The sequence below is a fragment of the Triticum urartu genome, chromosome 1 (assembly GCF_003073215.2).
Source record: "Triticum urartu cultivar G1812 chromosome 1, Tu2.1, whole genome shotgun sequence".
Lineage (NCBI taxonomy): Eukaryota > Viridiplantae > Streptophyta > Magnoliopsida > Poales > Poaceae > Triticum > Triticum urartu.
Genome location: NC_053022.1, coordinates 52041129 through 52058078, shown reverse-complemented (window position 1 = coordinate 52058078; position 16950 = coordinate 52041129). Strand labels below are relative to the sequence as shown.

General features: G+C 54.0%; 1 protein-coding gene across 1 annotated transcript; it reads left to right on the top strand.

The window, feature by feature from the left end:
• Positions 1-7677: 7677 nt before the first annotated feature.
• On the top strand, positions 7678-9517 carry LOC125546520. Its single transcript, XM_048710755.1, has one exon. It carries the CDS (start codon positions 7809-7811, stop codon positions 9447-9449), a length of 1641 nt encoding a protein of 546 aa, XP_048566712.1. The 5' UTR covers positions 7678-7808; the 3' UTR covers positions 9450-9517.
• Positions 9518-16950: the final 7433 nt, after the last annotated feature.

The following is a 16950-nucleotide window of genomic DNA, read 5'->3' as shown; positions in this document are numbered from 1 at the left end:
CAAGGCCAAGATCATGCTCAAGACGGTGTTGACACATCAAGTGATGCCCAAGGTCAAGTTCTCTCCTCCGAGCAAGTTCAAGAACAAGAACAAGCTCAAGATGACGCTCAAGATGATCAAGTGACCACTCCTCGTCTCACCCCCGAGGAGGAATTGGAGCGTCGTGCCGCCAAGGTTGCTTCCAAGCTCTCCACCAAGGATCATCTCATGACGAATGTGCTTGGAAGCTTAAGAAAGGGGGTAAGCACTCGTAGACAATTAGCAAACTATTGTGAGAATCACACGTTTGTCTCTTGTGTCGAACCCCACAAGGTCTATGAGGCGCTCGAAGATCCGGATTGGCTCAATGCCATGCACGAAGAACTCAACAACTTCGAGCGCAACAAAGTGTGGAGATTGGTGCCAAAACCGACGGGGAACCACAATGTCATTGGAACCAAGTGGATATTTAAGAACAAGCAAGATGCCCATGGGATTATCATTCGCAACAAGTCTCGTTTGGTAGCACAAGGCTACTCCCAAGTCGAGGGTATCGACTATGGTGAAACCTTTTCTCCCGTTGCTCGTCTTGAATCCATTCGCATGTTGATTGCATATACTTCTCATCATAACTTTAAGTTACAACAAATGGATGTGAAGAGTGCTTTTCTTAATGGTCCCATTAATGAATTGGTATATGTCAAGCAACCCCCCGGGTTCGAGGATCCCTATTTTCCCGATCATGTGTACCAACTCGATAAGGCACTCTATGGCCTTAAACAAGCCCCACGTGCATGGTATGACCACCTTACCGAGTTGTTACAAGACTGTGGTTTTGAAGTTGGGCTAATCGACCCCACTCTTTTTACTAAGAAGGTCAAAGGGGAGTTGTTTGTGTGCCAATTATATGTTGATGATATTATCTTTGGTTCCCCTAACAAAGCTTTCAATGAGGAATTTGCCCCTCTCATGACCTCAAAGTTTGAGATGTCTTCCATGGGAGAGTTGAAGTTCTTTCTAGGGTTCGAAGTGAAGCAAAGAAGAGAAGGAACCTTCATCAACCAAGCCAAATATACTCAAGACATGCTCAAGAGATTCAAGCTAAGTGATGTCAAGCCGGCTTCCACTCCAATGCCCACCAAGTGCCAACTTGACATAGATCCCAATGGTAAAGCGGTGGATCAAAAGGTATATCGCTCCATGATAGGCTCCTTGCTCTACCTTTGTGCATCTAGACCGGATATCATGTTGACTGTGGGAATTTGTGCACGGTTTCAAGCCGCACCTAAGGAAAGTCACTATGTGGCGGTCAAACGAATCTTTCGATATTTGGCTCATACCCCAAACTTTGGCTTATGGTACCCAAGAGGAGCAAACTTCAAGCTTGTAGGGTATTCGGATTCCGATTGGGCGGGAGACAAAGTGGATAGGAAGTCCACTTCCGGAGGGTGCCAATTTCTTGGTTGCTCTTTGGTAAGTTGGTCTTCCAAAAAGCAAAGTTGTGTGTCTCTCTCGTCCACCGAAGCGGAGTATGTTGCGGCCGGTAGTTGTTGTGCACAACTCTTATGGATGAGGCAAACTTTAAAGGATTACAGTGTCATTTGTGACAAAGTGCCTCTTTGGTGTGACAATGAAAGTGCCATCAAGATCTCTCTCAACCCGGTGCAACACTTCAAGACGAAGCATATTGAGATCCGGTATCACTTCATCCGGGATCACATTAGGCAAGGAGAGATCGAGCTCAACTATATCAACACTCATGATAACCTTGCAGATATTTTCACGAAGCCCTTGGATGAAGCAAGATTTTGCGAGTTAAGGCATGAGCTAAATATCATTGATTCGAGCAATGTTGCTTGAACCCTTGCACACCCCACCATACTCAACGTGTTGTCTTGTTTAGATGTAGGCATGGACATAGGGGGAGTGTTGTTCTCTCAATGAACTCTCCCTCTCCCCATTATGCATAAATTGATCAAGTCTTTCACATTAGCCATGTTTGATGGTACTTGTGCTTCAATGACGAGTTTTGGTCATGGGCCCAAGGATAATTCTTCGCGGTGCCATACCAATTGACTCAAACATAGGTGGCTACGGCCACCGCCATCTCTCTGGAGAGGTGGTGTCTCGTGGTTGTTTTGTTTTGTCGTTTGCCTTTCTGCCTTTGTGTGTAGCGTGGTCTTGTGGTGTCGTGTTGCCTCGGAGTGTTCGTGCAAAGACATCTTTTTCGTGTGCTTGAAACGTGCATCTTCTTGAGCCCACTGTACTATCGCGGCTTGCTGCAGTACTACCGCTTTGAGAGGCACGGTACTACCGCGCCAGGGCATGGTACTACCGCGCCAGGGCACGGTACTACCGCTCAGGTGCGGTACTTCCGCCGAGCGGTACTACCGCGATGAGGCACGGTACTACCGCGCCATCGAGTGAGCATGGGGGTTATGACTCGGGCAGGGGAGTTCCAACTCCCCATACCCATTCACTCGTCTCTCTCCCCACGTCTCTCTCTTGCTCAAGAACGGCGCCGGAGGTCCTCGCCGGATCTCCGTCTCCGGCCACTCTCCTCGGATTCCGACCGGTGGGATCGTTCCCCACCACTTCCTCTTGCCATGGACCAAGGTTTTCCCCCAAATCCCTCTTTTTCTTGGTTGTTCTCTCGCTTCTAGGTTTTTGGGGAGATGCTTGTTGTTCTTGAGATTTTATACCAAATCTGTGCAAGAGTAGGATGTAGGAGAGTCGTGTTGCGTAGGAATCATACTTGATATGTTGTCTTGTGGTAGATTTGTCCAACCGTAGTACCGCCGCGGTTTCGCGGGCTTTTCTCAGATTTGAACTTGTTCGGATCTGACGCGGTGCGGTACTACCGTGTCTCATGAGCGGTACTACCGCTCGTGCGGTACTACCGCCCATCCGGTGCGGTACTACCGCGCTAGCTCGTGCGGTACTACCGCCCATCAGACGCGGTACTACCGCGCTAACTGAGGCACTAAGCTCCTACTACCGCTCCTAGACCCGGTACTACCGTGACCTTAGACGGTACTACCGCGACTAAGAGCGGTACTACAATCTTAGTACCGCAGCACTTGGCAGTACTACCATAGGGGTCAAATCTCTCTCATGGCAATTATCTCGTGTGCTCTCTGCATGTTTTCTTTTGCTTTGTTGTGGTCTTTGCATTGATCCTTCTTGCTTGTCGTGTGTATTTTGCGCTTTGTGTCTCAGGTGGTGGCTCTCGCCGTTCCAATCCCAGTCGTGACACTGGCTCCAAGCGTTTGCGCAACCCCCAAGATGAAGCACCAGAGGGCTCCAATGCCCCCATGCGCAATGTCAAGACCACTGCCAGCAAGCAAAAGGAACCTGCTAAGGGCATGGACGAGATTTCAGTCACTGAGTATGTCGAACGCCGGAAGATCAATCCCTATGTGAATCCTCGGGCTGTCCTCAGAGGCACCGAGTTGTTCTGGACCAAGCAACAGGCTCTCATCTATCTGGATGTGATCAAGAACAAGTAGAATACCTTCGTGGATGTCAAGTGGATAGACATGAATCACATGCGGAAGGACAAGTTTCGTGACTATTTTGGAGAGGCTTTGGACTTGGTGGAGCAGTTTGCTATTGAGCTAGTGATCTCCTTTCACCTTGACTATGACCCTGAGCTTATCTGTCAGTTCTTTGCCTCTGTTTACTTTCATCCCGAGGATGAGCGGAGGATGACCTGGATGACCAACGGCCATCAGCTGTCTTCTACATGGAAGGAGTTCATGGATCTGCTTCACATTCCTGATGACGGGCTTCACACCCTCGTTGGTGTTCGCCCCCACGCCAACTCTGAGTCTGCCAACAAGAACCTGCTTCAGCCATTCCTTGTTGAGAAGGTGCTCCCCAATGGCAAGTCGACTTGGGTGCTGAACTCCTTTCTGGATATCATGCATCGCATCTTCCGCAACACTCTGTTCCCACGCATTGGCGACAAGGACAAGGTTCATGCTTATCTAGTGGACATGTTGCTCCTGTGTGTAGAGGCACGTTCATCTCAGACTCAGCCATTTGATGTCTCACACATCATGTGGTGTGAGCTTCGGTTTGCGGTGTTCACTCGCAAGGTACCTATCTATGGACCGTACCTGTTTCTGTTGCTCTCCACAACTTGGGAGAAGATGTACCCTGGTGATGAGTTCCTTGCTCCAGACTGGGTTCGGCATGAGTCCATCAGCCTCCGCGTCAAGCCCAACTGGGCCAACACTACCACCCGTGCTGAGGCTTCTTCTGCTAGGAGGGCTGTTGGTGAGGAGGAGGCTGGTGCAGAGCATGTTGCTGAGGATCGTGCTGCTAGGTCTACCACTCCTTCCTCTGAGCCGTCGTGGGCCAAGAAGTTAAAGGACAAGATGAAGACTCTCTTCTGTATGCAGGCAAAGGGACAGTACAGGACTCACGTGGCTGACAAGGAGAGTCGCCGCCGTGACAAGAAGGTCATGAGGCTCTTTGGAGAGGATGTGTCTGGCGGTTCTGAGGACGTCATCACGCCAGAGGCTGCCTAGATGACGAAGTAAGGGTACAAGTGGACCAGTTCAGAGGAAGACATCGAGGAGCCCGTCCCCGCCACTGAGTCTGACAAGGAGCACGAGGAGCAGTGGGACAACTTCTCTGCTTGAGCCACTCCGTGTGTGTAGGTGTCCTCTCTGCCTCTTTGGCGTCTCGATGCCAAAGGGGGAGAGAGTGTAGGGATTTGCGTTGTGTCGTGCTTGGTGTGTTTGCCTTGTCGGTGTGTTTGCTTTGTCTTTGTCGTTTGAACCTCGTTTGTTTTTGTTTGTTTTGTGCCTTCGAGACCTATCCTACATATGGTGTAAGACATATGCACTCTATCTACCTTAGTTAACTTATGTTTGCTATCCTGTCTAGTGTTAGCCTTCCTATTACTAGATATGCCTTGTCTCTATAATATAGGGGGAGCTTTGATTCTAGTATGTGTGCCATGCAGTCCAAAGCACCCATCTAGTTGGCACACATCTAGGGGGAGCCCGTCTATATTCTAGAGAGAAGGGTTTGCGGCTGCGTAATATTATTTCCCTTGTGTAAATCCTGTATTGTCATCAATCCACCAAAAAGGGGGAGATTGTAAGGGCATATTTATCCCTAAGGTGTTTTGGTGATTGATGACAACGCGTTTGCGGACTAATCGTGTGCCTTGAGTATCCCAGACATTTCATCGCCAGGCACAAGACGGTTGGGTGCCCCTCAAAGACTGTTGAAGACAGCGTCTTTTCTACGTTTCTTTTTGGTGGATTTGAGTCGTAGGAAAGCCGTACTATTAAGAGGGGGTCCGCGTCGGAAATGTTTGGGTGGAATCATCACGTACACGCCTCCTTCTTGTCCCCTCCTTTCCCTTGGAGCATCCTCCGCTTTCTCGCCGCCTTGTTTCTGGTTGCTGCGTTGACTCACGGTAGTACTGCTCCCAGGTGAGCGATAGTACCGTAGGCACCAGCGGTAGTACCGTGCTGCGGCGTGGTAGTACCGCAGGTGCCCACGGTAGTACCGCTCCCCTGGAGCTGCACTACCGTTGCCCACCAGGCAAGTACCGCTCTCTCGCGGTAGTAGGGGCGGATATAATTTTTTACATCCGCACCTATCACGGCAGTACCGCTTTCGCTCCGCGGTAGTACCGTGCTATGTTGTCAGGCAGTAGTACCACCCCTCTGCAGTACTACTGTGTCGGGTTTTTGCTTCTTCCGTTTCTTTGCGGAAGTAGGCACGGATGTTTTCTTCCCCCTGGCTAGCTAGGGGAGTCCCGCCTTGCGGTAGTACCGCATGGTGGCGCGGTAGTACCGCGCTCGCGGAAGTACCGTCCTCAGCTCCTGTGTCTCAGATCTGATCTTGCTGTTGCTGGGGTTGCGGCAGTACCGCGGGCCTGTACGGTAGTACCGCATGACCGTGCGGTAGTACCGCTTGGCAGCAAGCGGTAGTACCGCGCGACCCTGCGGTAGTACCGCTGGCCGCGGGCTGGTAGGTGGATAACGGTTGGATCTTTGTCCTTCACTATATAAGGGGTCCCCTTCTCCCCCGTTGACTCATCTCTTCCAGCCCTAAGCTCCATTGTTGCTCTAAGCTCCATTTTCGCCCGATCTCACTCCCTAGCCAATCAAACTTGTTGATTTGCTCGGGAGTGATTGAGAAGGCCTCAATCCACACTTCCACCAAGAGAAATTTGATCCCCCCCACTAATCCCTTGCGTATCTTGTTACTCTTGGGTGTTTGAGCATCCTAGACGGTTGAGGTCACCGCGGAGCCATAGTCCATTGTGGTGAAGCTTCGTGGTGTTGTTGGGAGCCTCCAATTGAGTTGTGGAGATTGCCCCAACCTTGTTTGTAAAGGTTCGGTCGCCGCCTCCAAGGGCACCAATAGTGGAATCACGACATCTCCCATTGTGTGAGGGCGTGAGGAGAATACGGTGGCCCTAGTGGCTTCTTGGGGAGCATTGTGCCTCCACACCGCTCCAACGGAGACGTACTTCCTCTCAAAGGGAAGGAATTCCGGCAACACATCCTCGTCTCCACCGTCTTCCCTCTTGGTTATCTCGTGCCTTTACTTGTGCAAGCTTATTTGTATCATATCACTTGCTTGCTTGTGTTTCTATACTTGTTGCATCATATAGGTTTCTCATCTAGTTGCATATCTAGACAACCTACTTTGATGCAAAGTTTAAATTGTTAAAGAAAAGCTAAAAATTGTTAGTTGCCTATTCACCCCCCCCTCTAGTCAACCATATCGATCCTTTCACCTAGCATGCAAAACTTGCATTCATGTGGCTTATTGCTGCCAAGATAGGCCGTCATGGGGTGTCAACTCGAAGATCCAACATGTAAAATGCATGCCTGAAGCCCGGTCCCGATGTTGGGCTTTCCTGTGTGTATGCCAGCTACAGTAAAAAGTGAATGATGGCTAATCATTTCTAGGTAACCACCCATAGTGCATCCCTCTGCGGTCACCTGAAAATTTCTATGCTTCCAACAAAGCGCAGCCTCGAGGCCGAGACGGGAACACCATCAAGAACGGGCGATGACATAGTTTTAGATTGGTTCGTGTGCGGGGGTAGCCATCGGCGTGGAGTACGGTAGGGGTTTAAGGAAAGGCTGAGGAGGCGGAGAGACACATACGACAACACCGTTGGCCATGGAGGGTGAAAGCCGGCGTCCACCGAAGGAGGAGGAAGGATACTATAGTTCGCTAGAACTGTATTTTTTTTAACACAGTAGACACCAATGCTCATACATACGCACATACACTCAGCCATTTTTGTTAGTTGTGTATCGGACGTCAGAAGGGGAGTTGGGGTTGAACTCAATTTCTTATCTAGGCGAGTGTTCAATTGTCGAGCCCTTTTTGCGGTTGAGAAAATGAGTACACAATTTTATTCGGAGTCAAAAATGAGTACACAAGAAAGGGTGTGGTTAGATCTCAGTCACTGAGGCTTAATCAAATCTCAATCAAGTAACACAACGTATAAAAGAATGAAAAAAAAATGCACGAATCTTCACATAAAATCTCACAAATGTAATGTTGACTGCGACTTCGTTAAGTCTTAGTTGACTGAGATTTAGCAATCCGCACAAGAAATAGATTTTTTTGAAGACATAACAAGAAATAGATGTAAGGCGGTTGTTCACTTCTGCTAGTCCACGTCGTACCCGATGTGGGCAACCGGGCCTCCACATTCCAAACCAACCAAACCTCCATTCCGTGCCAGCAGCTACACCGAACAACGGCACACCACAGAAGTACACAGCCCGCGCGCGCCATCACGCCCACGTATCCGGTCCTCCTCCTAGCCACAACCCATGGACGAGGTGTGGCCGTGGCTGGCCACCCTCCCTCCTCCCGGCGCTGGCACCGGCACCGCCACGGCATCCATCCCCCTCGCCGCCTCCCCCGAGGCCGAGGGCGCCTCCATCGTCCTGCAGGCCGACTGCACCACCACCGCCGACGGCGGCACGGCCGTCGTCGCTTTCTCCATCGCCGTAGACAGTGCCAACGGCGTAGCTCGCCGCGTACTCTGGACGTCCGAGGCATTCGCGGCAGCCTCCGAGGTCGCCCCGCGGCTGCTGCTTCTGGCCCAGCTGCTCGACGAGGTGACCGCGCTCTCGCCGTCCATCACTTCCTTGAGAAGAGAACCGGACGCGTCGTCGTCGGAGTCGAAGCTGCTGGACGCGGAGGTCGTGTCCGCCGTCATCGCGGCCACGGGCGTCGATGATGGCTCACACTTCTTCTCGCTGGCGCTGCTCATGCGTCTCTTCTGGCTGTGCGCCCTGGAGGCCCCCGCGGACCTTGGGTTCCTCTTCTTCCAAGCTCTTAGCACGGACATCGAGCGCGCCCTCGCCGGCTGCGCCCCGGCGGCGCTCGGCGGGCTGCTGCTCTCCGTCGGCCCGGACGTCGAGGAGCGGTTCATGCGGTCGCTCGGCTACATGCTGGCCAAGTGGTGCCTGCTGCGGGAGATGCAGTCGGCGCCCAAGCCGCCGGCCAAGCCCGACGTCGCGTGCCTGTCGTACGCCACGGAGGTGCACGGCCTCTGGGTGCTGAGAGGGTACGCGCCGGTGCTCGCCATCCCCCGCGTCGCTGGTGCGACATCGCTGGCGACGATCACGGCCTTGCCTCATGAGCTGCCGGAGGAGCCGGCGCTGCGGTACGGCCTGGTGCACCAGCAGCTGGAGGCCGTGGCCCAGGTGGAGTACGCGGTGAGCGTGCGAGACAATGGCTTCATCGTCGTCGGTGTGCACGTCGACAACATACGGGTGCGCGTCGTGCGGCTCGGGTATAGTAAGAAGGACGACACCGGCACTGGGGAAGACGACGTCGACGACGACCATGTCTTGGACGGCGAGAGGCATTTCCCGTCGCGTATCCGGCTCTGGGTCGGCCCTAGGTTCGGCTCGTCCTACGCCACGGGCCCGAGCCTGGGCCGGTCGACGGGGAACCCGGAGCGGGAGGTCGAGACGACGCGCATCGTCAAGGGCGCCTTCTCCGGCGCCACCAAGCTCGGCGGCGACCCGAGGGTGAAGGCGAAGATGCGCTCGTCGTCGCGGGCACGGAACCGGAGCTGGCGGTGGGAGCAGGAGGCGGAGGGCAGCGCCGGCGTGTTCGAGGGCGTGCTGTGCGACCCGGCCACCGGGACGGAGGTCTCGTCGTGGCGCCCGGGCAGCAGAGAGGCCGACCCGCGCAGCGGCATGAGGCGCCGGTACGGGGGCCCCGGGCGAGCGTTCAGCAAGATGCGGGGGCTGGTGGTGGCCGGCGACGAGCTGCCGGAGGAGGTGACGTGGAGGGTAGGGAGGGAGGCGGAGGGGAGGACCATGAGGTGGCGCCTGGGGCTCAAGGTCTGGCTGAGCTACCTGCCCAACGAGGTGAGGAGCCGTCATTTCGAGACCAGGTGCGTCGAGTGGGCGCACGAGGTCGAGCTACCGCTAATGGCGACGACTCCATTGTAAATTTGTGACTAAGAACTGTAATGACCCTTCCATGTTACCGCCATCCCAAAATTCTTATTTTAGATTTACATGATCCTTGCATATTACCATCATCCTAAAATTCTTATTTTAGATTAGTGACGTAGGGAGTACAAGAAAAAAAAAGAACATGGGATTCCCCCAAACCTATATTTGAAGTGAAAAAGTAATTTAAGGAGTTAAATACTACTCTCCTCCGTCTCAAAATAAATGTCCTAACTAGGGAAGGTTGTATTAGATGGCTTTGTAAAACTTGGCTCCATGTGCCTCGCGAGTGGGTTAGCTCGGAGGTTGCACGGGAAGGAGCTATGAACATTGAATAAAGTGACAACTATTTCTTCTCAAAATAAATAAATAAGTGTACACTAAAGTGAAGGAAATATAGAGGCAATAATAAAGTTGTTATTTGTATTTTTTATAACATGATAAATGTTTATTATTCATGCTAGAATTGTATTAACCGGAAACTTAATACATGTGTGAATACACAGGCAAACAGAGTGTCCCTAGTACGCCTCTACTTGACTAGCTCGTTAATCAAAGATGGTTAAGTTTCCTAGCCATGGACATGTGTTGTCATTTGATGAACGGGATCACATCATTAGAGAATGATGTGATGGACAAGACCCATTCATTAGCTTAACACTATGATCGTTTAGTTTATTGCTATTGCTTTCTCCATAACTTATACATGTTCCTATGACTATGAGATTATGCAACTCCCGAATACCGGAAGAACACTTAGTGTGCTATCAAACGTCACAACGTAACTGGATGATTATAAAGATGCTCTACAGGTGTCTTCGATGGTGTTTGTTAAGTTGGCATATATCGAGATTATGATTTATCTCTCCGTGTATCGGAGAGGTATCTCTGGGCCCTCTCGGTAATGCTCATCACTATAAGCCTTGCAAGCAATGTGACTAATGAGTTAGTCATGGGATAATGCATTACGGAACGAGTAAAGAGACTCCGGTAATGAGATTGAACTAGGTATGATGATACCGACGATCGAGCGGGAAAGTAACATACCGATGACAAAGGGAACAACGTATGTTGTTATGTGGTTTGTCGGCGTTCTGGGAACGGGGGTCCCCAGACTTGCCTGCCTGCGGCCCGCGGCGTGGCTGAGCCAGCAGGCCGTACGACCCATCTTCACCAACAAAGCGCCCAAGACCCTCGCGAGGGGCCAAGCCTCGCGAGGCGGACGACGCAAGACCTCCTCTGGAGTAGCCTAGCTAGGCAGGCTCACGAGGAGCGGAGATATCAAGGCGAGGCGAACCTCATGAGGCTCTCGTGACGTGAGCCGTGACGATCGACACCAGGCGGGCGCCAGCGCGCACAACGTCCTTGTTTCCTCTTTGGTGCAAAGGGGGCAAGCGCAGCCGCGGAGTACCGAGGCATCAGGCAAAGGTTGCCATTTCGGTGCAACAAGACCAAGACCAAGGACTGCAAGACGGAGGTCATCGTGGAGCCCAGAACAGCGTCACCACCAGAACTTTGTGCAGGCGAAGACTACTTTTGTCAGGATAGCTTGTACTAGCTGTCCCCCTTCAAATTAGCCCGCCATTGTTGGCTCCCTTCCCGCTCGATATTTGGGAAGAGGACCAGGGCCTCTATAAATAGGACTAGCCACCACAGTAGAGGGGACGATCGGATCTTAGTTAGAGAGGGGACGATCTCATCTCATCTTGAGAGAGACCACCCCCCACACACAAGCTCACCGAGCTCAAGAACGCCTCAACCTCAGGAGGCCGTTCTTCCCTTGTATTGTTCATCATCAGCCCAAGAGGCAATCCACCACCACACTAGAGTAGGGTATTACACCACAACGATGGCCCGAACCAGTATAAACCTTGTGTCCATCTGTGTTGTGAGTTCGTCGAGTTCGTCCGCAAGATCCTAGCAAGCTAGAGCGTAGATCGATTGAAGGGAAAGACTTCGTGTGCACCCCAGTGTTCGAACCTTAAGGGTTGCCGGGACCCCATACCCCGACATTTGGCGTGCCAGGTAGGGGTGCGCCGGAGCCTTTTCTTCGCCAATCGGCTCTCCGACGTTCACCGGCTACGATGTTTGGTGACCCAAGAGCCGGATCCGACCGCTGGGCAGCCTGGCCGGCCCGGACGGCGCCGCCTGCCCATGAAGATCTCGACCCCGCACCCCAGGCGGCGCGGGCGTCATCGAGCTCTGCCGGGCGTGGACAGCGCGGCCAGGCATCATCCACCCTCACCCCGCGGCAAGCACGAGCCGCGGCGAGAGCGGCAAGTCACGCCGCAGCAATGGCGCCGCACTCACGGCGGGAGCAAGCGAACATGCGGGCAGCACTCACAGTGGCAAGGGAGCTGCTGCGATGCAGGCTGATGGAGAGCGGCCGGGACACGCTGCTTGAGCATGTTGCTGAGCTGCTGGATGCAGCGGCATCAGGAGCGCCACCCTTCAGCTATCGACTTCCCCCCCAGGCCAATGCAAGGTCACCCAACTAGCCTCACCACATCTGCGCGCAGTCGACTACGCCCGGGGGCTTCACCAACATCAGCACGACTGGCGGCGTAGGGGGCTCCAGTCCCCCCATGCCGCCCTCGAGAAGCACGAGCGCAAGCGTCACCCCCATGGCCCCAGCCGGATGCCGTATTATCATCCCCATGACGCCATCATGGGCGGAGCAACATGGAGTGTGGGGCAGCACGGCGAGGTGTTCGGGGTGACGGCCCCGGAAGCCTACGTGCCCCGCATGATGGACCAAGGGTACGCACCAGAGGATGACATCTGCTCATTCGTTGGAGAAGACTGGGGAGAAGGGGCGCTAGGAGTTGAAGCCTTCCAAGAGCCAGCGGAGAACAGTGATCGCGTCGGCGACGACAACTACAGGGTACCGCTAACCTCTCAGGAACAAGCTTACGCTAACCATGGGCTACCAATGAATCAGGTTGCAGCACCGATCGACGACCCCGGCACGGCGGCACCCGTCTCAACAAGGGAGACACGCTGGGGGCCACCGAGAGGGAGCCAGGAGCAAGGCCCCTCCCCAAGGCACGCGAAACCAGGGGACACCCGGAGGTAGGCCCTCTGCCGGGGTGGGTCCAACGACCCTTCCTCCGGCAGAGGACCCGTGGTCACCGAGGGAACCGCTGGCGTCCTCTTTCCCTCCTTTGTGTCGTCCTGGTCTCCGGCCGGCTCAAAGAAGGTCAAGAGTGGCGCAAGGCGGGGCCCTTGTCTGGCGATATGAAGCAAGGCTAGTACCTATGAAGAAGGCCCGGATCCTGTGAAGCTCGCCGCCCGTGACACTCTCATGTAATAATGAGTTGGGGCTGTACACGTCCCGGAGTCTCAGGAGCGCCGGCCTCAGGCCCTGGGGCTCCCTCCTGTGCCTAGTGGACAGCACTTAGCTCCGCGCTAGTGAGAAGACTTGAAGACCCGAACACTAGACTAGGTGTCGGACGCGGCCTTTTGCTTTGGATCTCTCTTTCTGTGGCTTTGCTTTCTGATTCTGGACTTAAGTTGAAGCTGAATTTTTATCGTTGCGCGCGGGGGTGCCTTTTCTCGTTCGAGCCGTTTCTCGCCTTCTGGATCTTGTTTGGTTTGGGACTCACGTCCGTCGCCTCTCCCTCGCAAAGCTCCTCGCGAGTCGGACCGCGCAGAGCACGCGCTAGCACTACGCTTGGTGCTCACCCTTTCCGGGACCCCCCTTCAAACAGGGCGATAGGCTCCGCAGGATTCTCAGGAAGTCGTCGCCTCACGACCCAGCCCTAAGCAGGCGCTGACTAAGGTAATCCACGTCTGGAAACTCATCCCCAGCTTCACAAGCTCACGAGGACACATACCCACATCGTATAGGAAAGTAAAAACCGCGATTTGCTTACACGAGGGCCCTCCCCTCTCAAAATGCTCTCACAAGTTTTCCAAGGGCCACGCCCGATTTTTGCGTGCAGAATAAAACAACAGGAGAATATGGGATCACCTAGAGATATCGCTCGCTACGTCATCCAGGGACGAGTCGCTCACATCGTCATCACCTTCGTCGGAATCGTCGCCGCCGTCGGTGACGCCCCCATCGCCGTCGTTGACCACGTCAACTTCGTCTGCGACGACCACCACCCCATCGTTCTCCGAGGTGAAGGCCCTGACCAACGCGTCGACATGATCCTCTACCCAACGCGCCAAGTCGCCCCAGACGGCGATGGGCACAGGAGAAATGGCGGCATCAAAGTCGAAGTTGGGGTCGGCGTTCAGGAGGTGGCTGAAGACACGGGAGAAGGCACGCTGAAGAAGGCCACGACCCCTCTCCTCCACAAGCTGCCGAGCTCTGGCAGATTGAGCCTCCAGGCGCGTCACCACCTCGGTGAAGAAGGTCAGGTGGCTGGCGTAGTCACTCGAGTGAGGGGTCGGGGCGTTCTCGTCGCAGATATAGCCCAGGGTGGTGTTGGCCTTGTTCCGAAGGTCTTGGAGCATAGGGCCATGCACGCGCTCCAGCATTCGGCGTTGGAGCACTTCTTCTCTGTTTTGCTGAGCGACGGCCTCGGCATCGTCAATTCGCCTCTGGAGGGAAAGCAGCTCGGCGGGGGCGGAGGCCAGGTCCGCCTGCGCCATAACCAGGGCGGCGGTTGTGGCCTCAGCACGCCTCTCGGCCTCGACCAACCTGGGCCTGAGAGCGGCGACCCTGCCCGCGCCCTCCTGTCCGGTGAGCACCAGCCTCAAGCTGTGCCTGCCCTCTAGATCAGCGCAAACCACGGCTACCTCGTGATTGATCTCTTCTTCGACTCCGGCCTCGCGGGCCCCGATGACATCTTCAGCTTGAGCAACTTGACGCTCCCTTGTCTCCAGCCGCTCGAGCTCAAGGCTACGCTCCAAGGCCTCCAGGGCCAGCGCCTCCTCACGCCGCCGGATCTCCTCTTCCTCCGCAGGCGTCCCCCTCATCGACATGAGGGCGGCCCCGCACACCTCGACTTGCTGCTCAAGGGACGCGCTCCAGGCCTGGAGCTCCCACGCGCGCTCCTCCGCAGCTTCGCGGCGGCGATCGGCCTCGTGAGCTTCCTCCAAAGCTCGCGAGCGGGCCTCATTGGCAATCTTGAGGGACGCCTCAGCCTTTGCGTTCTCAAGGTCGCGATGATAACGACCAAGGTTCATGGCCACTCGCAGCTTGCGCCGCTCCTCCACCAACCGAAGACCTTCGGCCTCAAGACGCGGGTCAACGCCAGCAAGCTCTTCACCAAGGCGGTTCATCGCGCCCATCGCCTCCTGGAAGAGCTCGTGGCGGACCACGCTGCGCCCGCGCTCGAACGCTCGCCCCATCTCGTCCTCCGCCTCGGGGGCTGCGGGTGGAGCATCAAGTGGCGCGCCATGTCCCGGTTGGGGGCTAGCACGGCCCCAGGCACCGGCTGACCCTTGCGAGGGGCCCGGACCGAGCAAGGCCCGCTGCTTGAAGGAGGCTCCAGCATCGAGGCTAGCCATCCACCAACCGTGACCAAGGGAGGAGCCCTTGGCACGCCCGCTGCGCTCCAAGAAAGGCCGCGTAGGAAGGACGGCGAAGGCACAAGCTCGGGGCGCCTTGACGACGGACCAGCTCCCGAGGCTGACCCCACGCCGTGGGCAGTGTATAAGCCTGAAGCACTGGAGCTTGGTGAGTACGATGGGACGAGAGGGAGCTGCTTCTCTGGAGGTTTCGCGGCCTTAGCAGAAGGGGACCTGAGGGGGCAATCGTCAGGAAGGGAAGGCGGCACATAGAATATCACCAAGGAGAGGTACTTACTCGTCGATGGCGATGTACTTCCGTCGTTTCAACGGTTCGAAGACGCTGGCACCGCTAGGGGATCCCTTCCTCTTGCGGAGCTCCTCGAAGTCCACGCAAAGGCGGACGAAGCACTGGACGTGACAGCCAGAGCGCGACGGAGCCGGAGAAGAACCAAGAGGAATGGCTTCAGGGGAGCCCGGCTGCGGCGAACAACCCGACTCTCTCTCGCTGCGACCTCCCGAGGCCCCTTGATACGTCCATTTTGCATCATGCTTTTATATCGATATTTATTGCATTATGGGCTGTTATTACACATTATGTCACAATACTTATGCCTATTCTCTCTTATTATATAAGGTTTACATGAAGAGGGAGAACGCCGACAGCTGGGATTCTGGGCTGGAAAAGGAGCAAATATTAGAGACCTATTCTGCACAGCTCCAAAAGTCCTGAAACTCCACGGAGGACGTTTTCAGAATATATAAAAAATACTCAGCGGAAGAGACTCACCAGGGGGGCACACCCTACCCACGAGGGTGGGGGGCGCGCCTACCCCCTGGGCGCGCCCCCCTACCTCGTGGGCCCCCTGGTGGCCCTTCGGTGGCCATCTTCTGCTATATGAAGTCTTTCGATGGGAAAAAAATAACAAGCCATCTTCTCGGACGAAACTCCGCCGCCACGAGGCGGAACCTTGGCGGAACCAATCTAGGGCTCTGGTGGAGCTGTTCTGTCGGGGAAACTTCCCTCCGGGGGGGGGGGGGGAATCATCGCCATCGTCATCACTAACGCTCCTCTCACCGGTAGAGGGCAATCTGCATCAACATCTTCATCAGCACCATCCCTCTCAAAACCCTAGTTCATCTCTTGTATCCAATTCTTGTCTCCAAGTCCGGGATTGGCGCTAGTAGGTTGCTAGTAGTGTTAATTACTCCTTGTAGTTGATGCTAGTTGGTTTATTTGGTGGAAGATCATATGTTCAGATCCTATATGCATATTAATACCCCTCTGATTATGAACATGTTTATGCTTTGTGAGTAGTTACGTTTGTTCCTGAGGACATGGGAGAAGTCTTGCTATTAGTAGTCATGTGAATTTGGTATTCGTTCGATATTTTGATGAGATGTATGCTGTCTCTCCTCTAGTGGTGTTATGTGAACGTCGACTACATGACACTTCACCATTATTTGGGCCTAGAGGAAGGCATTGGGAAGTAATAAGTAGATGATGGGTTGCTAGAGTGACAGAAGCTTAAACCCTACTTTATGCGTTGCTTCGTAAGGGGATGATTTGGATCCATATGTTTCATGCTATGGTTAGTTTTACCTTAATACTTTTGTTGTAGTTGCGGATGCTTGCAATAGAGATTAATCATAAGTGGGATGCTTGTCCAAGTAAGGGCAGTACCCAAGCACCGGTCCACCCACATACCAAATTATCAAAGTACCGAACGCGAATCATATGAGCGTGATGAAAACTAGCTTGACGATATTCCCATGTGTCCTCGGGAGCGCTTTTCTCTATATAAGAGTTTGTCCAGGCTTGTCCTTTGCTACAAAAAGGATTGGGCCACCTTGCTGCATTTTATTTACTTTTGTTACTTGTTGCTCGTTACAAATTATCCTATCACAAAACTATCTGTTACCACTTATTTCAGTACTTGTAGAGAATACCTTGCTGGAAACCGCTTATCATTTCCTTCTGCTCCTCATTGGGTTTGACACTCTTACTTATCGAAAGGACTACGATAGATCCCCT